Source organism: Ambystoma mexicanum, chromosome 12 (assembly GCF_040938575.1).
Source record: "Ambystoma mexicanum isolate Mex_15411 chromosome 12, UKY_AmexF1_1, whole genome shotgun sequence".
In the NCBI taxonomy this organism is placed as follows: domain Eukaryota; kingdom Metazoa; phylum Chordata; class Amphibia; order Caudata; family Ambystomatidae; genus Ambystoma; species Ambystoma mexicanum.
The window spans coordinates 536,443,130-536,469,997 of record NC_090936.1 but is presented as its reverse complement, the minus strand read 5'-3'; the positions used below and the strand labels follow the sequence as shown (position 1 = coordinate 536,469,997).

At 44.7% G+C, this 26,868-nt stretch overlaps 1 protein-coding gene across 2 annotated transcripts in view; it reads left to right on the top strand.

The window, feature by feature from the left end:
• Positions 1-25,174, top strand: part of LOC138512994 (mas-related G-protein coupled receptor member H-like) — a 52,452-nt gene extending 27,278 nt beyond the window's left edge. For both annotated transcript variants that reach the window (XM_069627710.1, XM_069627709.1), the window contains one exon: positions 23,685-25,174. In XM_069627710.1, the coding sequence (XP_069483811.1) occupies positions 23,725-24,657 (933 nt within the window). In that variant the 5' untranslated portion in view covers positions 23,685-23,724 and the 3' untranslated portion in view covers positions 24,658-25,174. The remainder of the gene's footprint in view (positions 1-23,684) is intronic.
• Positions 25,175-26,868: the final 1,694 nt, after the last annotated feature.

Below are 26,868 nucleotides of genomic sequence, written 5' to 3'. Positions count from 1 at the left end.
CTTCGCAATCTAAAATTAAATTGAAAAGAAAGAATACTTAACTTCTACGCATGCGCGTGAAGTAAGACTTTGCCTGGTGGACGCTTTCCCTTTAACGCATGCACAAGAATACTGATCTTCTATGCATGCGCGTGAAGTAAGACTTTTCCTGGTGGACGTTTTTCCTGTTCACACATGCTCAAGAATCATTCTAAATGAACACTACTTTCTTTTTCTTGCGTGACCTATGTAAGAAGATGTAAGAAGATAAAAAGGAAGAATTCTTTACTTTCACGATTGCGCATTAACTCTGTTAATGAACACTATTTGGTTTAACATGCGCAAACTATTTCAGAAGTAAAGTAGAGTGTTTATTTTTTACGCATTCGAATGAAACCAACTATGTAAGTGCATTCTGTTGTCTTTAACACACGTGAATTACATTTGAAGATACAAGGGTAAAATACCGGCACCGCCTTGGCGGAAAGAGGAATTACCGCCCCATTCCAAGGTTGGCGGGGCGGTAATTCCCCCTTCCCCCATTGCCCTTCCCCATTCCCATTTTTGCCCCATAGAGCTCAATGGGAATGGGGAAGGCACTAATTACGGTACCGCAAATTGCGGTACCGTAATTAGCTCCCTGGGTCCCTTTGCGGGTTGGTTTTTAACGCCTGCAAAAGGCGGTAAGGATTTACCGGTACCGGTATTTTACCGGGCCCGGTAAATCCTTACCGCCATCCGTGTAACGAGGCCCAAGAAGTGTTAAAATTACACACAAGTGCAGAACTTCAGAGATAAGGATTGAATTAACTCTTTTCACATTAAGAGAGACTCGAAATATTATAATTCAATCCAAATCCTTATTCTCCATTGGAACACTATTAGTTAGTGCCTGAAAATAGAGAATCTCAAACTTCTAGTGTTGAAGACAGGTGTGTCTATTATGGAATAAGAACTGCATTTAAACTAATTCATGAACTTGCAGAGTGAATTCAGACAGCAGCATTCCAACACAGGATGTAAAGAAGATAGAAATAGTGACTGAGACACACTACTATTTATTCAGTAAGAATTATCATCCTCTAAGTTATCAAAAGAGGATATTCAGGTATGGATGTGTATTTTTTATTTTAATTCTGAGCTTTTAATTTAATAAGAGAAATCAGAACCTAAAAAAAGAAAGGTTAGTGATTCAAGTTTATCTCTTATTATTTTCTACAGGTTGAGTGATGTAGAAGCTGAGCTACTTGAAGTTTATTATTTTGTCCCATTTTCCCCCTTTACCTTGGAGATGCTATCAGCTAAACTTTTGCTATCAGCTGAGAGGTTAGCATCCAAAGGGGACTGTGGGGGTTCAGCAGCTTCCGCGGACAACATCCAGATTGAAGATAAAGCCTGGCAAGGGAGCAAGCGGTGGGATAACGGCAAGCTCGCCTTTAATAACAGACAGGCAAGCGGCAGAATCTATGCGCCTGGGCGGCACAATCATTAGCACGAGTGCTACGTATCGAGATGGCAACAACCCACGGCATCTAAACCCCAATAAAGCAAAGGGAAGCAGATCACTTTGGAGGCATGCACCAAAGCTGCACACCCAGCGACAGTCCTGCCCAAGCAACCTCAACACCTCAAAGAGAGCAGCCGCTGGTGGAAGGAGATCAACAGAACCTAGCGGCCATAGCATCTCTGAAGGAGTCTCTTGAAGCTAAAATAGACACCATTAGCATAGATGTGAACTTGCTCAGACAAGACAAGACATGAGGTCACTCGCTGAACACACAGTAACACTTGAAAAGACAGAAGCAGAGAATGCCAGTGGCCTTAAAGACACCTCCGGAGAAGTCAGGTGACTGCAACAAGAGGTACGTAATCTGGAAGACAGGGCCGAAGATGCAGAAGGCATGGCTAGATGCAATAATGTAAGAATGATTGGGCTCCCGGCCGGAAGGGGAAGAAGGGGCTAATCCGACGGAATACACAGAGACCCTGCTGCAGCAAGAAATTGGTCCGGGCACCCTCACCCAAAGTTTCACGGTCAAAAGGGTGCATAGGTCACTGATGAGGAAACCACCGCCTGGAGCCCCGCTGAGGCCAATAATAGTCCGGATTCTGAACTACCGGGACAGGGAAAAGATCCTTGAATACTTCCGTAAGGGAGGTACGATCCAACGAGCGTCAGCCACGATATCTGCATACCCGGATTATACCCTACAGGTGCAGAAGCAACAGATGAACTACATATCAGTCAAAAAAAGACTACGAGCGGCTAACCTGAAGTACATGTTGTTGTATCCGGCGAAGCTGAAAGTGATTCACAAGGGTTGCACCATTTTTTTTAATAATCCTGAAGAAGCATACAAATGGATCGACACGCAGAATTTGCCAACCGGAGCAGAGGCTGGTCCGAATAGCGATGAGAAGCCACACACAGAAGACCACAACTACAAGGCAGCTGAGGTCTGTAGTTTATGTCCTAGAAAACAAGAGTTGCTAAATGCAAGAGCCAATAACTAAGAGGTGCGTTCTACACCCAAGATCGGATTTGTTTGCTCAGATACTAGCGGTTATGTATCCGCCTGCTGCGCCCCATACACCAGGACATGACCCTCGAGCAGAGGCGAGAAGTGGGAAGGCCTGAGCACAAGGGATTCAGCTGGGCTATGGTTGGGGGGTGGACTGGGGAGTTGGGGCAGTTAGAAGGGGGTTAGCCTATGAATCCACACTGTATATGCCGAACTTGAACGTTGGACTGATGGTACATGTCAGAATTTTTAAGTGTGATGTGGGAACTTAAAATAGTATCCTGGAATGTCAGAGGTCTCAGCAGTTACATTAAACAAAGCAGAATTATGACTTAAGGCATCAGAAAATAGACATTGCGCTCCTGCAAGAAACGCACCTCACAAGAGAGAAACAGATTGCTCTTGCTAAAAAATGGAGAAGAACGACATTGGGCTCATCTTACTCTGCTTATGCTAGGGGTGTAATAATATCAGTGGGACCATCGGTACCTTTGAGGGTGCTTGAAACTTTCCAAGATGTAGAGGTCAGTATATTCATATTGCGGGGTCGGGTGGAGCAGAGAGAATTTTGTATTATCAACACATACACACCAAACCAAGAGACTGCGGCTTATATCCGCACGTTATACCCACTAATAAGTCCACACAGGGATGGCACATTGATATGGGGAGGGGATTATAATTGCATGCTCAACCCTGCAATGGACAGATCGGATGACAAATGTATGCATCCTGCCCCTGCCGCCAAAGCCATGGGCACATTGTTGCAAGCATTCAAACTCAGATATATGGCGGATTTTACAACCACTAGACTTGTACACGAGATTGGATTACATTTTTCCAGGAGAAGACACCCTGGGTGAATTTGAGAGGGCGGAATATAAAGCACAGGTGTTGTCAGATCATGCCCCGCTGGTGGTCACATGGCGAGTCTCCCCACGAGGGCACGCATCCTGACATGGAGATTTAGGAGTGAGTCTCTGCGGGACGAAGCATTCCGAGAACAGCTAAGCAAAATGGTGCAGGATTACTTCACGTAAAATAGAGGAAGTGTAGCGCCTGCGGGCACTTTATGGGAAGCCTTCAAAGTGATGATCAGGGGGACCGCAATCACCAAGGCGAACAGGGTTCAGGCTGCAATAGAAAATGACTTGCATAAGTGCGGAGATTAAATTAGAAGCCATAAACGGTCAGAGTCCTACCAAGCGCGAGCACCCAAGAGGCCATCACCCTGCAGCAGGAGTGCCTAGTACACTGGGATCGATTAGGTAAATTGAGTTATAGGAAATATGTGGAACGACAGCACGCCGAAGGGGACAAAACGGGACGCTTGCTAGCCTGGTTGTACAAGAGCGAACCGGAGCGGAGCATGATTCGTGCAATCACAGCGAGTAACGGGGAGATCCGTGAGACACAAGATATCAACAAATGTTTTTATGATTTTTATGAGACGTCAGAAACCCAGGAGTCAGATATAGAAGAAGCCTTAGCGCTGATAGATCTTCCAAAGCTAGATGCAGAAGCGGTAGACAAGCTCAAAGCCCCCATAACCAAAGAGGAGCTGGAACACAACATAAGAGGGTTGCCGTCAGGTAAGGCTCCAGGGCGGATGGACTACCAAGTGAGTTCTAAAAAGAACTCATGGCAGAACTCACTCCCTCATTGTTAGCAATGTTGAATGAATCTTCAGATAAAGGCATATTGCCGCTGACATTGAGAGAGTCAATTATAGTCCCATTACTGAAACCTAACAAACCTGATACCGAATGTGGCTCTTACAGACTTCCCCTCGCTGCTCAACCAAGATGGAAAGATACTGACAACTCTGATGGCTAACAGGTTGAAACCAGTAATTCACAAACTCATACACCCAGATTAGTCAGGTTATGTCCCAAATAGGAATATCACATGTAATCTAAGACAGTTGCACCACGTCATCGACCATACCCAAGACAGCACCCAGCTTACGGCAGTAACCTTTCTGTATGCAGTCAAGGCGTTTGACTCAGTCAAGTGGTTATGGTTACTAGCTGTGTTGAAAAGCTTTGCCGCCATACGCCCTACGTATATTAAATGGGTAAAGCTACTGTACAGTGACCCAATGGCGATAGTCGAGACAGGCACCACTATATCGGAACAATGGAGGTTAAGCAAGGGTACGAGGCAGAGCTGTCCTTGGTCCCCTTTGTTATTTATATTGGCCTTAGAACCGTTAGCAGTATATTTACGGAAATAATGCCATGAGGCAGGCATCAGAATACAGGGCAGCACACACCTGGTCTCCCTGCATGTGGATGATAGGCTTATTTAACTACAACAACCGGAGACTAATCTACAATACATATTAGATGTGCTTGAGCGCTAGGTGGACCTCTCTGGGATTACAATAAATGCACAAAAGTCAAGTTTATTCCCCCTCGCAGGGTACATAGGAAGATCCTGGAGTGTGTTACCCGAGTTACCGATTAAATGGGAAATGGAAACATTTAGATACCTTGGGGTAGACATCTTCCATGACTCTAAAGTAGAACATGCGCAGAACACGTTAAAGGCGGTGAATAAAATAGAGAACTCCTTGAAAATTTTGGGCTAAGCTGGCGCTTTCGTTAATGGGTAGGGCCGTGCGGCTGAAAATGGTAGTGCTTCAGAGGCTGCTGCATTACTTCACAAATGTCCCATATAATATACCCAGAGCCTTCTTTAGGACACAACACGATTTGCTAGAGTTTCCTGTGGCACAACTCGAGATGTAGAATGTCGCTAGAGAAATTACATAGACCACACGAACAGGGAGGGATAAAACTGACAGCTTTTCAGGGGTATTTCGTGGCGTGCCAACTACAGTTTGCCACGTACTGGCTGTCAGACAAACAGACCCTAGACACTGAGTTGCTACAACCGGCATGCGCCGCATTTTTTCTGAAAGAGATGGTGTGGACCACGATATCACAAAACCCCAAGCACCCCCCTGTTGCTGAAGCTAGGCATGATGATGTGGCAAAGGGCCTGCCACATCCTGGGGAAGGAGATGCCCTACTCACCCAGATCATATTGGTGACTATTAAGAATGAAGACGCGCAACTTAGGCTGAATGTTAGGAAATACAGGGAGCCTAGAGAGATAGTGACATTAGGTGATATACTGAGAGAGGGACGACCAATGACCTTTAATGAGGTCGCTTCAGAGTCAGGAGTACGGGAGGGGCCACACATGACCTATGCCTCACTTCTCCATGGAATAAAGGTAAAATGGCCAGGACCGGAGGGAGTAATGGTAGAAGATGAAACGATAGAAGCGTTCTATGACATTTCCGAGGGAGGACACACAGTATCACGACTATATGAGGTACTGATGGCAAGGCCCGAGGACAATGTTATACAGATCAGGTGTGCTTGGGAAGCAGATTTGCAAGAGCAGCTGTTGGATGCAGCTTGGAGTAGGACCATGGGGTATCACAAGAAAGCATACAGAAATGCAAACCTACAGCTGATCCAATTGTATGTCACTCACAGAGCAAATTTAACCCAGAGGAAAATTGCAAAATTTAGTAAAGCAACAGAACAATCTTGCCCGACATGCTGCCTCATTAATGCAGACCTGATGCATATGCATATGTTTTGGGACTGTGCAGACATACGCCATTATTGGGAGGGAGTGGCCCATGCCCTAACTATAGTTGGCTTGCCGCCAGACTCAATCTCCTCCAAGGCGTGCTTGCTTAGAATTTTCCCAAGACCAAAACATGCGAGACATGTGAGTAAATTGAGAGACCTAGCATACATCTTGGCGAAGCATAGGATAGCAATGGGTGGAAAGCACGTAATGGCCCAGTGATAGGCGTGTGGTTGAGGGACCTCCAGAAATGGTAATTGGCAGAAACTGCTGTGTGACAAGAAGCATCCTGTCGGGCCAAGAGGAGTCAAACATGGACTTAGTAGCTTGCATACATATGATACAAGAACTGACACCCTCTGCACACGATTACACCGAGACTCAGGCACATGCACCACCATAATCTGCAGAATAGAGTTATGGTGTAGTTTAAACAGCTAATACATTCCATAGGTAGACATGAGAAGTGGATATGCTGGGGGCGGGGGGTCGGGGGAGAGGTGGGTGGGGGGGAGGTTTGAACAGACAAATAATGCTATGTATCCCTGGGGGTTAAGTACAAAGCCTGTATGCTATTTTGTGGGAAAAATAAAAATTGTTTTAAGAAAAAAAACAGAAAATCTCTTGAACCTGAAAAGTGCCAAGAATGCCCAACAAAACCACTGAGCCAATGAAGCACTGATGACCATGAATGAAAAATTTCAAATCACAGTGCCTAAGTCTGTCAACCGTATATATAAATTCCTGATTATTTGGAACGTCCAAGGGAAAACGAGTTGGGGTTGATAAAAGAACCAAAAAAAAAAACAAATCAAGAATGAGTTACTTTACCTGAAGAAAGAGTGAAAAGAGAAAACCAAGAACACTTGTATTAGAATTCTGGGATAAGGAAAAGGTAAATGCTATTATTGAGTAGTATAAACTGAACCAACACACCTTAAGACCAGAAGAAAAAACTTTTAAAAATGCAAAACACTTGCTAGAGGCGGAATGGCAGGACTTACAATTGCCCTCAAAGCAAGATTACGAATTGAGAACTACTGTGCATGAGTGTGAGGCTGCAGGAAGGGGCTGAGCATTGCCCACTCGGAGACCGAAAGATAAATTTGCATTCTTTTAGAGGTAGTGGACAATATGTATGTGCAACCTTAGTAAAGGCTCTAGGGATTTGCTTTCTATCAGATTTTAAAGCAGGCCCACGTGATAGGAGCTAAAGCCAGGCTGCTAGGGCAGTACACCATTTCAAAATGTATATCTAGGTTCCACATGAAACAATCGCTCAGTGTCTATAACATTAAATTAGAAGGTGTTCCGATGTTGGGTTAGTGCTGAGAGGCCAAGTGTTGGAAAGATGTCGTGAGAAAGATAGAATGGCATGGCACAATTTAACTTGAGATATCCTAGAACTAAATATGAGAGCATAAAAACAATCTAAAATGGCATAACAAAATAGTATTACAAAATAGCATACAATACAGAGAAGATCTATATTACAACAAATCAAGTCATTATTAATCGTTGAAATTCCGAAATTGGATTTATTTTTCAAACAACTACATTTTATATTTACAAACCAATCCTGTTTCACTTGGAGCATAATTATTAGTACACTTAAGCCAGAATGTATTGTTGCACTTGAGCCAGAACGTGTTTTGTGCCTACTAGCTCTTCCTCAGGTGTCCTAATATTTTAGTTCATGCTGTACTTTTGCAATTGTCCGTTACTAAATCACAATCATATATGTGACTACATAAATATGAAAATCCTCTCTTCTTTGCATTCATATTCCCAATTAGGAATTCTTTCTTAGTAAGATTAACCCATAAAACCGAGCTGCTTTGTAGCCAACCCAAAATATCATTTGTGTGTGCTATTGTTTGAGCGCTCAATAACGCTGACACAGTGACTGCTCCTTAGTAGCAGAGAAGTCAGTACCTGCTGCGGACTATTGACAAAGAAGCAGTCACTGCGTCAGCGTTATCAAACACATGTTGGCTCAAGTGCAACAATAAATTCTGGTTTAAGTGTACTAAGAATTCTGGTCCAAGTGAAACAAGATTGACAGAAACCTAAGATTGCATGCTCGTCTCTCCAAATTATACGAACCACCGGCGAAGAAAATGGAACAACTAAACCTTCTAAAAAAAACACCTATCCCAGAAAGTAACTAATGAGCATATCTCAAGCCCCTCTAACTACCATAGACTTACTTCAAGCCATACTAAACAGAAGACTCAAGTTAGTCCTAGCACCGCCCTTATACCAGCTATCCACCAACCTAACCTCAAAGGTGCCCTTATAAATGCTAGGTCTCTAGTTGCCCATGCAACTGAAATCTCTGACATCCTACTAATAGACAACGTAGACTTCCTGGCCATTTCAGAATCCTGGTTATATGATGCAGCAGGCCCTGCCATATCGTTGGCAGTCTCCGAAAATTACACTATCCTACGAGCAGATAGACACCTCCCGAGGTGGAGGAATAGCAATTATAGCCAAGACCAACTTAGATTTGAGAATTGTGACAGCATCTACTATGAAATCCTGTGAATGCCTGTCGGTCAAAGTCGCCACGACTAATTCACAAACGCTAAACATTTTCCTGATATATAGACCACCTGGCCCCACTGGAACCTTCTCGGAAGACATCTCTACCGCCTTATCTAACAACCTGAAAAATTCCACCCAAACATTAGTATTAGGTGATTTCAATCTAGGCTATAATGACACTAAGGACCCCCACTCCACTGCCATTGCTATGACCTTGCAAGAGCTTGGCTTCTCCCAAAAAGTCAACTCACCTAGGCATAACAAAGGTCGAATCCTTGATTGGATTGCAGAATATAACTGTGAGGTAAATATCACGGCTATCATTCCGAAAATCTGGACTGACCATCATCTACTGATATTCTCACTAGATACCAACCTAGCTAATGCCCAGCCATCGATTACCCCCCTCACTCACACTCACGAGGAATAAAAAACTCATGACAGTCGAAAAATTACTGCCACAGATCTCACCTAAACTTAACTCTATACCGGACAATAGTGACCCTAACATTCTAGTTACACGGTACAATGAAATCATGAATTCAGCCCTTGATAATATCGCACCGCTGAAACTAAGGAACAGTAAACCAAATAAACACCTCAACTCGTGGTTTACCCCTCATTTAAAAAATTTGAGACTACTCAAAAGAAAATTGGAAACTGCATGGAGACGCTCCCAAACAGCAGAAAACAAACTAAACCTCACCAAAGTCTCATCTCAATACAAGAAAGACATCCTCTCAGCCAAACAGGATACCTACAATAATAGAATATCCCAATCCAAGTCCAGTGTTAAAGAATTGTTCATTATCCTCAAAGAACTGGAAACACCCATAGTACCACAAGAAAACTGTATCAAAGACAAAAAGTGGTGTTCCAGTATCCAACATGCCCTAACTAATAAAGTAGCCAACCTACAAACTAAAATTGCCCACAAGAAAGTTTCTCTAGTACCTCAAATGTCTCAGAGCATAGCCTCCACACCTCATCTCAAACAAGAAACTCGGTTCAGTTTCTCAAAAGTCTCAACCATCGAGGTGGAGATGGTCATACTGGGACTTAAACCATCCAATTGCAAAGGAGGCCAATGCCCGGCGCAACTTATCAAGGACGCCGTGAGAGAATTCTCTCCTTTCATAACTAAACGTATTCACTCGTCATTCACCACCGGTACTGCCCCTAACAATCTGAAGGAATCCTGGGTTCTGCCACTACTGAAAATGCAAACCCTTGACCCTGCCATTCCTATGAACTTCAGACCCATTACGACCGTGCCATTTCTTCTAAAGATTTTAGATGAAGTGGCATATATCCAGATACAAAACTTCCTGGAAGCCAATCTCCTACTAGGATCTCGTCAATCGGGGTTCCGCCCTCAACATGGCACCGAAAAGGCCTTAATTGACCTCAAGGCGCAAATAGATGAGTTTAGAGTTAAAGGCCAAGCAGCACTACTCCTCCTTCTAGACCTCTCGGCTGCATTTGATCTAGTCGACCACAAAGTCTTATGCAGGCACCTTGATTCCGCAGCACATTTCTCCAAGGAGGCTATAACTTGGATCAAGTCTTTTCTGAGTGACCGGACCATGAGAGTCTTCCCTCCATCGGCCTCAGCAGACCCCATACCCATAACCTGCGGCGTTCCACATGGATCCTGTGTGTCACCTACACTCTACAACGTATTCACCAAGCCCCTCTTCGACTAAATGGACCATTTGGGTATTGCCTATACTAACTATGCAGACGATACCCAAATCCTCCTTCTGCTTTCAGGAGATTACTGTCATGATGCCTACCTCCAAGGAGCCAGGTCCGACCCAGCAACCCCAGAGGCAGGCATCATTTCCCCCAGGAGAGTGCCAGCGGGCCCAAGCTGGGGCCCTTTGGACGCAGTCCTGGCGCCTTAGGCGCCAGGCTCATGTAGGACCCCTGTCCTGGCGCCTTAGGCGCCAGGCTCATAAAGCTAGGCATGTGTTCAAGTGTTTTAATGTGCACTTACCTGATGCAGACCTTGCTGCTACATCCAGGCCCTCTTGAGGCCTGAATGGAACTACTTTACCTGTGGGACTACTTTCCACCCGGGTGTGGTCGGGGAAGGATACATACCTGATCAGAGGAAGGATACACACTTGGGACTTCTTCCAAAGCTATTTAAACCACACCCGATCAGCAACTCACGCTTCGCGTTGTTCTGCTCCTCGCAGCTGGACGCTCACGGTGTCAGCTCCTGCATCTGGACTTCAGCCACGCCTGTCAGCATCCTGGGTCACCTGCAAAGGGAGACAAGAGACCTTACCAGCTAAATCTGCACCACAGAGACATCACAGACGATCCTGAAAGGAAAGACATTATTTTTTAAAAGCATTTTGTTACGATCGCTGCAGCGCTGCATTTCACTCACCTTTCCTGGGTACCTCCATCTTCAGCAGCGATCATCCGGATACACAGCCACTTCCCAGAGCCTAGAGAAAAAGACAAGAATAAGAGGTGAGAGAAGGAAGGGAATAAGACTTACTTGTTGGGTCATTCCCTTTTCATTTCGGGTCTTGCCGCTTCCAGGCATTTTCCGGACCCCGGCCCCTATGGGGAAAAAAGACAAAGACATTGAATGAGCGTATGCAAAGACAGTTCCCGAGCGCTCATCCAGAACTAACTTGCCATTTACTGTAACTGGAACTGCACGTTTCACTTCGGGTCGGTGCCATATCTCCGGCATTCCGAACCCCGGCCCCTAAGGGGAAAAAAGACATAAGCATTAGCGCTTGCTGCAAAAGACAATGAACATTATTATTAAGCTTGGACTTTTGAACTTGCAACAGAACTTTTATGAATCTTATCTGAATAGTCAAGCTTACCTGAACTCCCACCAATCCTCAATCCAGTGAAGTAACTGGTTTTCAACCCGCCCCTGCATCAGAAGCAGGATGGAGAGCTCATCCTTCCTGGCCCTAAGGTGAGACTTCACGGGGAATCGTGGAAGGGTATCGTGGAGGGTTGGAAGAGAGTGGGAGGCTTGAGCATAACTCAGTCAATAGGTAATACTCCCTTTTCACGCACAGGGGAATATTCCTGCGAGCCGGAGAAGCCAGAGTAGAGGGCCCTTCCTGTCCATCTTCAGAGTCCTGCGCTTCACCATTGAAGAAGCATCAGCACTCGATGCCAGACCTGCGCCTCCGTGGGAATCTGGTGAGCGTTACAATTACGTGGTCGACCTGTCTTTGGTGAATAGAATCTTCAGTATCGTTCAGGCGTGGATGGCCACTCACGGATTATGCCTGAACGACGACAAAACTGAGCTCATCATTCTAGGCACCCCGACTCTTTTAGCCAAATTTAGCCCTGATTATGCCAACTTCACTATTGATGGTAATAACATAAAAGTAGCAAAGGAAGTGAAGACCCTAGGCTTCTATCTAGACGCCACTATGAACTTCACTAAACAAGTTAACTCCCTTGCATCGGCTACTGCATACACATGCAAACTTATCAGATCCAGTAAACAATTCCTTTCCACAGACAGTTGCCTCACGTTGGCTAGAGCCCTCATACTTTCCAAACTGGATTATTGTAATGCACTCTACATCGGAGCGAACAAACAAACAATACACAAAATACAGGTCCTACAGAATAATGCCGTAAGAGCTGCATTGAAGATTAATAGAAGTGAACATATCTCATCCACTAGAAGACAATACAAATGGTTATCTAGTTCGGACAAAATCAAACTCAAGACTGCCTCCCTTACCCACACGTGCCTTAATAATAATGCACCACCTTACCTTATAAACAGAATCTGCAAAAAAACATCCTCCAGACCAACGAGAACTGCTAACTCCAACTGCCTCCAAGTTCCAAGATTTAGACTATCCACCATTGGGGGACATAGCTTCCCAGTCAAGGCTGTGCAACTATGGAACTCCCTTCCTCCAGACATTAGAGCCCCCCAGCCATTTGTCAAATTTAGACAGATCCTGATCAACTGGCTAAAAGATAACGACAAATAAAACCCAGTCCAACGCCCTCCTTACGCCTCGTCCTTATCCTATGTCCCCTAACCCGCAATGTACTGTATGTCATACACCTGTAACCCCAGTGCACTCGCTTGCAACTATGTAATGTTACTGCGTACATATTGATGTGATTCTATGATGTGATATGCTGGCCGGTTGGCCATGTAACCAAGTTGAACATATCCTTTTCTGCTGCGCCCTGTTGCTCCAGGGTCTGGTGCGCATGACAAATATTAAACAAAAACAAACAAAAACAAAGATAGTTCAAATAAATAAAACAAACATTTTAACTTTTGTATTTGTTGACATTTGTTTACAGAAATCATGTGTAGTATATGTTCAATTGGGTAGTGTGCTTAACAAACCGAAGCATTGGTTTGTTTGTTTGTTCTTTCTTTGTGGGATGTTAGGGAAGCGGCCCACACTCTAGGTCCCTCTGCAACACCCAGACTCTTATTTCCTAGTAATTAGCGAATAGAGTGCGGTCTGTTCCTGCTAGTTCATATTTACATTTTATACTTATCTGTTTTTTGGCAATTTCCAAATTGATTAGGAAGTGCAATTGAGAAATCCTGGATATTTTCCTCCATTTCATAGTTTTTGCATTGTAAACACATGAACACAACAGAATGACATAGCTTGTCCTTTCATAAGCAGCTTCAACAGAAAATAATCCAAAACTGGCCTTCTAGAGCCCCAAGGTCTGCCCATATCTTCTCCCTGGCTCCAAACTGCTTTACAAAACCTAGTTTGGGTGGCAAGATGGCGAGCATGGCAGGTGCTCCAAATTCTTGAAAGCCTTGGACAGTCATCTTAAGTTCAAGAAACAGCTAAAGACACTTCTTCAACTCTCGACATATAATGATGGTGGATGGTTTGGGCCACCTAACTATTTTACTGCTGATCGCTTATTGCTGCACTTATTTCACATGAGTCACAGTTACCCACTCGGCTGTTGAACTTTCCTCTTCTCCCTTCCCTATACACTTAACTATTCCTGAATGTGCCAAGGCTTACAAGGTCCTGCCCCGGGCCTCCCTCAACCCAAATCAATACCTTTGCCCCTCCCTTTCCGCTTGGGGTGACACAAAGCGACTATGTTTGAGTTGCCACTTTATGAAACAACAGATACATACTGCTGTGACGAGTCCTTAGATGTCATCACTACTCCCAGTTTGGGAGCCCCTGCCCATGAGTACAGGGAAGTGAGGCCGCTACCCGATAGTCCCTCTGGAGGTGGTACTTAGTGGGAGGATCTCACGGGGAGGAACTTCCCCTCTGGGGACAAGGACAACCATCTAGGGTATGACCCCGACAGAACCCTCACATACACTAACCCATTTTCCTTCTAATATCTTCTTGACTAAAACCATGTACTGTTGTAAGACAGAGTAAGTTACTCTTATAACTACTGGGATGAAAAAGAATGGAGATGCCAACTAACACCACTATTGAGACGAGGAAGAACATTAGAAGCATAATGAATGGAACCCTGAGAGATCCTGTGCGGTATAGACTTCTGCAGAGTCGAGGCTTCCCATCCGTCATAAAAACTTAAGAAGGATCACAATAGATAGCAGCAGCCAACCAGGATGTGCAGCTGTGAAGCCCAGGAACTGCAAAGGAGATGCCAGCTTGACACTCCGCTCCCGACATCACAGGGGTACCGGAACTGCTATAGCTGGTGGTGCAGATGGAGTCCAGGAGAAGAGAGGCTAAAGGACAAAGGTGCACTAAGCGAGAGCGGTAACTACATCGTCCGGAAGATAGCAGAGCCTGAAACCAATGGGAGACAGGCACTGAGATGTGGAGAATGCCGCAACATGAACCAAAGAGCAGCCAGACCCTGGGAAGAACCAGCCAGGCGTTCTACAAGTGCAGAAGGAAACGAGTGACACGCTGGGACCAGTAGGGGCAGAGGAGCGCAGGAGGCAGAAACCCCATATTGTTATAAGGATTTAAAATACCCTCCTCTTTGTCAGAGTACTTGGTGAGAGTAGGAATCAAGTTTGTCCCACAAAGAGAGACAAGAAACCAGGGTCGAGGACCTGAGCCAAAAGAGTGGGAAATCAGAAGTCCAACATACTCTTCCTTGTGGCAGTACTTGAAAGAAGAGGGGACAAAGCCTGCCAAGCAACCAGAACAAAGAAATATGGGTCTGGGACCCACACCAAAACAAGAAGAAAAGAGATTAATTGAAAGACATCTTCTTCCTGGCAGTACTTGGCAGGAGAGTGAACCAGTTCTGCCAAAACTAAAGCCTGAGAAAGGCCAGGGGAAGGGAGACATTCCCCCAACTGTTGTTAACTGCAGTAAGATGCCTGAGGAAGGCCATGTGAAGGGAGTCATTCCCCATGACACTGTTAGAATGTGAAACCAAGTGAAGCGAAAGTCCGGGGGAAGGGAGTAATTTCCCCTGGGTCTCTGTGTGTAGAAAAAAACACTAAGTCATTTTTTCTAGTAGTTGAGTCTACAAGATACCTGGCGAAGGGAGGAGTCCTCCACAAACCCCTAAGTGAAGAAGCAACTAGGGACAATAAGTAATGATGTTTGCACTGTAACTCTGCCCTTTGAGTTGAACTGAGAACATTACCATTGTTGACAGTGCAACCTAGAACTTTGTTTTGTACCTTGGAAAGGGATTGAGACCTGGGGAAGGGGGTCATTCCCTCAGTTAAACATCCCACCTAACAATTGGAACTGTACTCTGCTATCAAGAAGAAGGGAGTCATTCTTCTGGACAAAGGACATCCATTACCTATTTGATTGAGTTGCAAGTGTAAGGGAAAGAGGTTGGCTTTTTGACACAGGACTGTGGACTATTGATTTATACGTACATTCTGACCGAACCCTTAGTATTTTAGATAAGATTGGGTAACCTCTTTATGAGTTAGGGAAAGTTAGTTTTTTCCGTTCATGTACTTTCATTTCCTTTCCAACAGCCCTGTTAGGAAAGTTCTCTCTGAAAGCAACTTGTCCTCCATATTTTATGGACCCCTTTCATTTCCTTTCCAACAGCCCTGTTAGGAAAGTTCTCTCTAAAAGCAACTTGCCCTCCATATTTTATGGACCCCTAAACATTTTGCTTTGTTATACACACTGTCCTGACTTTTTACAGTGCAGTGAAACCTTCAGCTTCATTACACTGGACTTTTGCTCACGTTTTGGGGAAACTGACTAGTCCTTGAGGCCGTCAGTACTGGGAAACTATGTTTCCCTTAGTCTTGATACTTTGTTGTCTGTCTGGATAACATTTTTATCACTGCACAATGCATCTTCCAAAGCAGTGCAATGTTTATGTTTTTGTGTGACCCTAGACTCCACTCAAGGGATTCTTTGGTTACCTAAGATGTGATAAAGGACAAACTGGGGGCAGCATCTCTCTGTTTATCTCCTTCCCACCTGCATTTCTGTATGTATCTTCCTTTTCCACGTATGTCTTATTTATTTACTTTCCTGCCCACACTGACTGATTTAGGTCCACCTTTGCCTCGATATTTACCTATTCCCATGCTCCCTCCACCCACACCTCCCTCCCCTTCTCTGACCCACTCCCGCCCTCCCAGGCCACTGACTGGCTGCTCCAATCAGGAAGTTGCCATCTTTAAGGAGGGCCCCAGAACAGCCCTGCGCGGGTAACCATCGTCTAAGGGCCAGAGGCAAAGGGCAGCTCCCCACTGTGCAGCTCCACTCTGTGTTTGCCAGTGTTTGCCTGGGATGCCTGGGACGCCTGGCACATACAACTTACCGCGTCTGATAAGGTAAGTGTTGTGTTGGCAGGGAGTACAGCCATTACTGCACTCCAGTAAAACCCCACAACTCTTACTACCAAATTATCCTATATCTACTTGCATCCAGCGCAATTGTGGAATCTAAGAGGATTTTCATTACACTTTTGAATCTAATTGAATTTTAAATCTAGGTGCATTTGTCCACTGCAGTATATTTAGAATCTATGTGCATGTTCCCACTACTGTCACTGTGGACGCGAGTGATAATGGTGTGGGCGCTGTTCTATCACAGATTAAGGAGGATGGCAATAAGCAGATTATAGCTCATGTGTTCAGAGTGTTAAGAGGTCCTGAGAAAAATTACTCCATACTGGAAAAGGAGGCTTTGGCAGGCCGTTGGGGCGTGGAGAAGTTTCACAATTTCATGTGGGGAATAGAGTTCATGATACAGACTGACCATACACCCCTGAAATGTATATTTTAGTCAAAAGGATTGAGTAATGTGTCTCGGCGGGTGGCAAGCTTTGAAACAAAGATGCAAAGTCACACGTTTGATTTGGAAGTAATTCCAGGGCATGATAATGTATTGGCAGATCATTTATTACAGCTGGCAGGTCAAGCAGAATAGAAAGGTGAAGGAGAAGAGATTCCTGACACATGGGCCTGATGAAGACTTTGGCGGTAACCCTTAAATCCAGCAGTAGCGCTATTACCGCCGGATTTAAGGGTCTGCCAAATCAGGACTTCGGCGGATTTCGTCCCAGCTCTGAGCTGGGGGGAAATCCGCCGAAAATTCGCGCTATTACCGCCGGCGGGAAAAGACCCGGGGATAAGAGTGCGAATTTTCCCCATTGAGCCCAATGGGGAATGGGGCATTCCCGAATGGGCTCAATGGGGAATGCGGAATTACATTACCGCCGAACTCATGATCCGGTGCTATTAGCGCCGGGGAGTTCGGCGGTAGGGCTAATACCGCTGGCGTTACCGCCAAAGTCATGATCAGGCCCATGGTCTTTGTGAACCATGATGGTATTGTTAAATGTTAAAGGTATTTGTACCGTGCACCGTCACCAACGGAATTGGTCCCCAGGCGCTCTGGCGGATCTGTAAACGATAAGGTGGGATGGGTTAGTAAGGTGATGAGGGAGAAGGATAGTGAGAGGAGTGGTGTTCTGTTGGCAGCTTCAACTCGGTGTACACCGGGTGCTGAGCTTTGGTGCGGGTATTGGATCGGTGTCAGTCCGCGCATGCTGTATCTCCGGTTTATGTGTTGTTGCAGTGTTGTGAAGTGCGTGGGCTTGTTGTGCGAGAAATGGTTGTGTGAGTTTTTTGAGTGAGATAAGTATGCAGAGTTTGAGCTTATATTGGTTAGTGGGTTACCTGACCTTTAGCATGTTAACATTCACAGTTTTGTCTAAGTGTGGCACTTGTTGGCCTTCACAATCCCATCTAGATGCGGCTCAGGCCAATGTTTATAATTCTATCTAGGTGTGGGCATGCCAACATTCACAGTCTTATCTAGATGCGGCGCAGGCTAGGGTTTAGAAATCTGTCTAGGTGTGGGCATGCTAACATTCACAACTTTATCTGGATGCTACGCAGGCTGGTGTTCACAATTCTAAGTGTGGCACATGCTAACATTCAGGTTACATCTAGGCGCGGGCATGCTATCCTTCAATCAATCCTATCTAGATGCGACGCAGGCCCTATGCTAGTCTTCAGGTTTCGCATAGGTGCGGGCAAGCTAACATTCAAAGTCCCATCTAGATGCGACGCAGGCCTATATCCATAATTCCATCTAAGTGTGGCCATGCTAATATTCAGAATTCTATCTAAATGCGTCTGCCGGTCTGGATATGGTCCGTCCGGTACGTACGAGTGGGTGAGTCACTTGAGGGCTGTCGTCTGGGTCTAAGTATGTGACCAGTCTCTGGAGCCTTCCTTTTGTGGCTATTTTCCATGATATCTCATGCTCTGTCGAGTGGTTGGTTCTTTGGTTTGAGTGTTTGTCCAATTTGAGAGTGGCCGAGGTTGGAGTTATTTTCATCGTTGTGAGTAAAGATGAGTGGTTAGAGGCTGTGAACAATAATGAGGTTTTAGTGCATGTCAAGAGTTATGTTGAATCGGGTGGCTGGTAAGGTTTGGGATTAATTGGCTATGGATATTTTAGGTCCAATAGAATTGGAAAGTGGTTCAGGAAAGTTCATTATTGTACTCACTGATTTGTTGTCTCAGTGGACAGAGTTTTACATTGTAAGAGAGACTAGTGGAGAACACTAGTTGAATTCATACAGGAGGTATTTGTGAGAGAAGGGCCTATTAGCATATTTACTGACAATAGGACACAGTTTACTGGCGGCTGTTTCTAAGAATAATTGATGTGTGGAATAAAAAATAAAAAATTCAGTGTTATATGACCCCGAAGGAAATGGCATGGTGGAGAGGACAAATCGATGCATTATGGATGCGGTCTGGATGGCCAGAGCATGCAGTAGGGGTAGTAGAGTGGCGGTGCAGGAGAGATTGTATGCGTTATGTATGTCACAAATGCAATTACTGGTGTGAGCCCATTCGAACTGATGAGAGGTTGGAAAGGTAATATGAAAGTTGTTCCGCCATGGCTAGGAAGAGCGAGAGAATAGGATTGTGTGGTCGAGGAATTGAGAGGAAAACTAAAAAAGGCAAAGAGAGGTGGGTGTTGAAGGAGAATGAGAAGCGAGGAAAAAAAGGAGTTGTTTGTTCAGTATGGAGATTGCGTGAGAATAAAAAGGTGTGGTAAAAAGAAAGGGGATCTGTTGTATTCAGAACCCGTGCAAGTTGAGAGTGTTATGAAAGGTGCTGTGAGACAGACAGGGGGTCAGGTGTGAAACAAGAATAGGATTGCAATGGTGAGAAGGTGGGTGTGTTGAATGAAGGAGAGGAGATGTGTTATGATGTATCTTGGAGCAGGGAATGGAATGTGTATGAGGGATTGCAGCTCTGTGTTCTGGTTGAGGCAGTTGGAGAGCCAGAGCTGATGTGAGGAGGCTGTGCTGGGGATTGCTATGTGTTTTCTCAAATAAACACGTATAAAGCTTACCTTCTTGTGCTTGTCATGCTTTACACCACCCATGAATGCAGTTTTCCTATTATTATGCATGAGCATTCTCCCGTCTCTTCTACGGGGCAGGGGGTGACAATCTGAGGAAATCCTAAGTGAGACTCCACTCAATTAAGGACTCTATTCACAGCATCACTCAACAGGCTGCACCCTTCAACTACCTCACATCTTCTCCTCACAGACAGCTCCTACTATCCTGTCCTGTCACAAGTTCTCACAATTGTTCAATCAGCTATCAGTCATTCAGTCAATGGGAAACAGTGAATTCCTCCCAGCCTCCCTTGAGATACCATGTTGCCACCTACTGTTAAACCCCTGTCACCACAGCACGTATCCACCCAACCAATCAACAATCACCATGACATGCCACCAGGAACTTACAGCGGTGCTGCCACACTGGTAAGTAAGCACAATAATCCTTTATTAGGACAACAATCAACCTAGTAGTCGCTGTACTGTCCCACCGTCCTGCCACCAATCTCTTGGATCCTCTATGTGACCTCACTAGTTCTGGAACTCCAATTCCAGTGATTTCGTAAGCATGTGTGGATGCCAGGGAACGGTTGTTCTGAAAGCGTAACCTCTTAGATTCAAGGTAGCATCTTCCCCATTGCTGGCCAGGTAAATCAGAAAAACAGCATTCTCAGTATGTAAGGTGACATGGGGATAACAGCCAGGCTTGACACCATTCAGGAAGCAAACATACTAAAGGCTTACACACAGGTGCTCAGGCGACCATTGATGCAAATAGACAGGAGTCCAGAAGCCAGGAACAGTGTGGAACAGCCGGGTGGTTTGCGCAATTATGAAGACAGATTCATGATGGAGAGGATCCACCTGAATGCTCGTAATACCTCTGGAGCAACCAGTATCTCGTGGATCCCACACCCACGAACCACCCAATCCCAGGCCGGCTTAGAAAGCCCACCCAAATCTGCAACTATACGAGAGTTTGTAAAACCTTACAATGTGGACGTCAGGGTGTAGGTGAATACCAGGAAACAGCAGATGCAGTACAGCTGAAATTCTGGGTGCACAAGTAATCAAGTACCTCGTCAGCAGGCAGTCAGGTCCGTATACCAAATCCGAAGAAAAGTGGCCTGACCGCCGGATCTAGTGATTCGTGTGAAGCCAGGAGGGAATCCTACTATCTCAACAGCGAGTATCTGTGGCAGGAGAGTATAACAATATCAGCTGTCCCACAAGGATCCTAAAAGAGGGGCAGAGACATAATCACGGACAAGGGAACATTTAGTGCTAGTCTAAAGAAACCTGAGTAGTGGCCAGCTGGTGCTCGTCTAAAAAAACCTGAGAAGTGATAGATTGTAGCAGGTCTAAAGAAACCTAACAAGTGTCCAGTTTGTTCTGGTGTAAAGAACTGTCGAAACGGATCAGTTGGTGCTGGTCCAGTAGAACCTGTGAAGCTCGAGTTGGAACTGAAGAATTCAAGGAGCAGACAAAAGCAATATTCCCACAGAAATTGGAGATTTTCTCTATGGAGAACGGAAAGCAAGATGTCTAACAATCAGTCAAGACTGAGTTAGCATTCATAAGCGCCCTCCGAGGCAAAGAATTCTGCCATTTGACTAAGACTAGGGAAGGGAAAATGCAGATTAGGATTTATTAATTTGTGCTGGTCTTTTTTGGAACCATTTTGTTTTCGGCTAATTTAGCCAGGAAGCTAGGGATTTCTGAAAACTAGGCTGGCGCCCATTTACGTTGGCCACCCATTTGGACTTTGTAGTATAGGGCATCATTGGAGGGACAAGAACTAGTAAGATTAGGCATTTAGAATATTATAATGTGAACAGACTCTGATCCCTTGAAGTCACATTCTTTAGTGGACCTTGCCTGACAAGGCTTATGACGATACTTCCCTTACTACTTGCAGTGCACTCATTAGATCCTGCAGGTGTTTATCAACTCAGCATAGCCACAGAAACCTCCGAAATACAGCGTGTGTGAAACCTTGAGAACCATGTCACTGTATCATTCCTTAACCAGACTTGGGCATCAGTGAAAGAAAATGCTGAATAACATATTCTGCTTGTAATTATTGTTTTACACAGCATGACTCTAGTCACGCAATATCTTTAGTTCTTCGGTGACTTTTCACTACCAATAGTTACTGTGAATATCCACTCACAGCCATAGTTGCCATTATCCATTACTCGCTACCCATTTAAAATGCTCTGCTGGCAAGAAAGACCCCTGAAAAAGATACTTGGAAGAGACTGTGTCGTTCTGTTTCTTTCTTTGTACTTTAGATGCAAAGCAACAAAATAAAAGCAGACATATAGGAATAGGGTTCCTAAATGTGTCTGAAAAGATGATCCAGTGCCCTCACAGTGCCTGTGCCTTTGGCAGGCACCAGTTCTGCCCACGAGAAACAGTCGGGAGTTTCCATTTGAGGTACCACTGTACAGAGACCGAAAGCTATAAACACTGCCAACTGGACTTTAATTTAAAGCATTCTTATGACATGGTTGTTGTACTAGGGGACTATTTTCTGGGTTGATTGCGGCACTTGTGTAAAGCTGCAGCACACCATGGCCGGTCATGCCCCTGTATGAAGGGTTATATCCCCAGAGTGACTCAGGACAATCAGTTGTTAGGCCTGTGCCTCATGTAGCAAGGGCTGGGGAATGGGGGTGAGGTCCAGCGAGAGATGGTGTGAAGGGGGCACCATTCATCTCAAACACAAGACCTCTGCAGATGCAGACGCGATAGTCCACCACTACAAATGTACCTTTTCAGCTGCGCACAATCTGCGCAACTAGTCTCCAGTGTAGTTTTTTTGTTTAGCATAGCATTACAACTACAGTATGCGTAGAGTTTGCATACTATTTACAAATCCCATTCCCTAATGTTCACATGCCAGCCTTTCATCCTTTACAGGGTAGTTCAATAATTGCCATTATAGAGGGTAAATAGCATCTGTTAACAATGTCGTCAAGAGACGTAATATAAAATGTACTTCACAAATTCCATTTCATTGACTACTCTGGTGCTTTTGTAAAGCGTGGCATAGGAATGCTGATAAACCGTAGCACTCAAGTCCTAACAAAACATAGAAAACTGTGCACTTTGTGAAAATCACCTAGAGTAAGCTGTTAAGATAGCTCAGCAGTTACAGATGCCAATCCTAGTTATATAGCTCTGCATGTTACTGTGCCCGCTGCAGAGATTGTTGAGTAGCCTTCTGCTTACACGTTACACTCCTAGTTAGATAGCTCAGTTAGATAATGTGTTTGATACAGAGATGTGTTCTCAATCACCTGGGCCCCCTGAATTCTTGCACATCGACCCCTCCCCCATGCAGAAACTTAATGCAGCCCCGAGCTGAACACATATCGGGTAGAAATGTAATGCATGTCTCGGGAGGATAGCTCAGTGGGAACGTGCTCGCCTAGGAACTAAGACGATATGGAGCACCAAAGGTTCGATTTCTGGGTCTGCGCTTAGAAACCTCTGGGTATTAAGCACGTTATAAATAACCTATCGTACCATGTAACCTATCATACTGAGTAGAAATCACATCACTTCGATCTTGTGTGTATGTCGAGCACGTTCAGTTTGATTGTCCACGCATCATACACACACTAAACTGTGTACATTGTGAGAACAGCTAATTCTTATGCGTTTGATATTCTTATGCATTTGATTGAGTGCTAGGGCAACGCTATCTACTAAGCATTGAAAAGAACATGCCAGGCACTAGAATGTGTAAATAACTGCCCTGATCAATAATGCTTGTGCAGGGACCCTTCTGCATGCGATGGAGTTCAAGAGAGACGGTGCCCTTCCGTCCCAAATTGGGTTCAACATAAACAACGAGGGTAGAACCCTAGTTACACTGGCGCTAGGTGAGCAATCGTTGTTTATCTACAAGGGAGGCGCATTTCCTGGAGCAAACTGTGAATTTATTTAAGATCATGACATCTTTTTAGCTAAAGTTGGTGATGGCACTGGCACCTTGTCCTTTCACGTGTGTAATTCTAAAAGCATGTTTCAAACTAACGTATATTGTATGCCATGAATTGCATTGTTACATTTTAAAATATGTTTGCATTTGTTTGACTAAACTAAAAATTAAAATAAAATAAAAAGTTAAACTAATACACACTGGAAGGCAATTACCAACGCCAACATTTCTGATGGACTTGTTTTACGTTGACAGGAAAAGGAGTGAACGCTGCACCTGTCCTAAAAATCTCACAATGCTGGAACTGGGGAACCTGACCCACAACACTACAACATCAGGGGGTAATTGGACAGAATCGGAGCACAAAGAGGCACTGCCAATCAAAATCAATATGTTCTTACTCATCCTGGCTATGCTGATCTGTCTTTGGGGCATGGTCGGGAATGCGGCTGTCATCTGTACCCTCTCCTTCAAAATGAAAAGGAACTCATGCACGGTCTACATCCTGAACCTCGCAGTGGCGGATTTCATTTTTGTTGTTGGGTCTTTTGTGAACTTGGTACATTTCATCTGCACTGTACTTGGGGTAGAAGTAGCAGAGGTGGACAGTGACAATCTCATCCTGGTGACCAGACTAATGTACGACTTTGGATTCCATGCCAGCTGCCTGCTTCTGATGGCCATCAGTGTGGAGAGATGTGTGTGTGTCCTCTTTGTAATGCAGTATCAAAGGTACCGGCCAAAACACCTCTCTGGCGTCATGTGCAGCTTTTTTTGGCTACTGTCCTGTCTGGTGACTGGCTTGGAACATTTTGCCTGCAGCAGTAAAAAAGCTTGCAATTCGGTATTCATATTCACAGCCAATGTGTACCTGGTATTGACCCTTCTCTTGGTCACGTCAAGTTTAATTTTGCTCATTGAGATAGGCAAGAACTCCAAGCAATGCCGCCCACTGAGGCTTTATGTCGTCATCATAGGGACGTGCCTCATCTTCCTCTTGTCTGTCTTACCAGCCAGGTTGTTACGTTATCTGTTCTTTTTTGAAGTCACAGGGTCACCCGTCTTCGTGGTGTACTTCTTCCATATAACAGTCATCTGCAACTCCATTCACTGTAGCACCAACCCGCTCATTTACATCCTTGCAGGTAGATGGAGGAAGAGGAGGCACACATGCTCCATCAGGCATGCGTTGGAGAAAGTCTTCAACGAGGGGACAGAATTGAAATGAAATTAGGTGGAGCACCACCACCCAAAACCAGATGAGATGCAGAGGCAAACGGAACACTAAAAACACAAAGCTTCTGGAAGATGTACGAATCTGAAAGGTCTTGTCAATCGGAATTGTCTGCCTTGCTTGGAAAGAAAAGGTCGGTCACACGAGACTGCATAAACCGTCTGCCACAATGAACAACAGTGTTGTATGTGGTAACCCTGGATCAAGAACAATGTGAATGTTTTGCCAAACGTTGTTAATGATGAACAGGCCCCATTTTAAAACTGAAGAGAAGCATCAATTGATCACGGTCTCAAACAGCACATGATCAACCAAGGTCCTGATTATCAACCTCTGGTTTCCCAGTGAAGGTGAATGGCTTTCCTTTGATTGAGAGCCAATGCCACGGCAGGCCCAGGTTGCTACAGCTTGAGTTTTATGTTCAGCAAAGCCTTTACAATTCTGTATCATAACTGCCTTTCAATAGTTATTTTCTGTTACAATGATTCGAACAATAAAAAGTCAACTGTTAGTTGTGATCAAGATTTTCAATTTAGAAATTCATGTAAACAACAAAAAAACAAGACCAGCAGTATTGATAAAAAATACGATTTCACACTCCAAGAGTAGTAATGTCCTTGATATTATGAATTATTCTCCCTATGGTCCTTTGAAATGAGAGAGAAGGCCTGAGAAGTAATTAAGACATAGACATGCTGGAGGCATCTTAATCATAATTATCTTTTAGACCTATCCGAGATTCAAAGATAGTATGAACTGTACAATGGCAATTTGAACCATATGTCTCTCTGACTGAAACATTTTCTGCCACATAACTGTTTCTACATAAATGGATCTCATGAACACATTGCGAGCTCATCTCACAATGATAACCCTGTGATAATTCAAAGAAGTGCGTAGACCTTCTAAAACCAACCACTGGCTCGCCAGCATCTCTGTACTGCTTCACATTGCTCCATCAACCATCTGCGCGATCCAACACATCCAAGTAGAAATGAGCATGTTTACCCATCGTTTTGATCCATATAAATACCCGGTCACAGTGCTATGTGCACTTGCTGTTCACCTTTACATTTTCTACTTCCTTTACCCATTTTCCATTACCACAGATCCAGGTCTGCTTACCTCAAGCGTGGGCTCAACATTCTCGATTAACAAGCCTTTGTGCAGGTAGGCCAATATGGCTGTAGCTTGCACAGTAAAAAAAGACTATTTACTTTCTTAGTGTGGTCACTTTATTGTAAATGTTGATGTGTCGGGAAGCATGTCCTTGTTCACAACATTAGCTGGCCTGGTGTGATCGCATACTCCACTCATTTCTTGGTAGCTTTTATTTTCTGAAGGCTCTTTACAAAGGCTGGAAATTGAAATTGGAAAGTAGCTGTTTGCAAGGTAAGAAATCTTGTCTTGGCAATTTAAGAAATTGATACATGTACTTGCCAGGTAAATGTCTAACTTCAATAAGCAGCCGGGACTGGGATGTGTAGTGATGTGCAGCTATGCTGTGTGTGTCAGTTGTGCTGCTACAGAAGTCTGCAGAGTCACAGAGCATGGATTGGGGGGCTCTTTCTCCTCTTCAGCAGCCACCCCCCATCCCCAACTTTACTGCACTGGCAGACTGCTCTCATTGGCTCTCTTTGGCATTGGCGCCCGAAATGGAGTCCAGCTGAGCCCCTGCGAGATAATCCGATTCAGGTATTGTGTGTTAACCGCCTGAACACATGCAACCGTTGATTCCAGTGCATGGTGTGCACTAGTCTGTAGGAGAGATTGAAAGAGGCCCGAAAAGTCCAGATTCTATATCTGCTAGGTGGCAACTATAAGCCTGCATCTCTAGTGAGGTGAGTTTCTCACTGTCAACATGAGGGTCAACAATCCTTCTGGTGCGGGTACTAGTGAGGGTAGGAAGGTACCATCTAAATGCAGTAGCGAGTGTGAAGGACTTGTGTCAACAGCACTTTGTTCACTTATATTATTGACTTATTAATGCTAATAATGCCAGAAATTTCTTAAAAGATGCACTAAGTCTGCAGTCCAGATAGAGGAAAATCCGTCCTGTGGATAAACATGCTGCAAGGAGTCCTTAAGAAATCTGCCACCAGGTTATGCCATTAATCCACTTCCTTGCTCTTCCACATCACCGGAGGCCAGCCAAGTGGTCATAAGACCTTGAAGGCACACTGTACAAGATGTATGCCCTTTCTT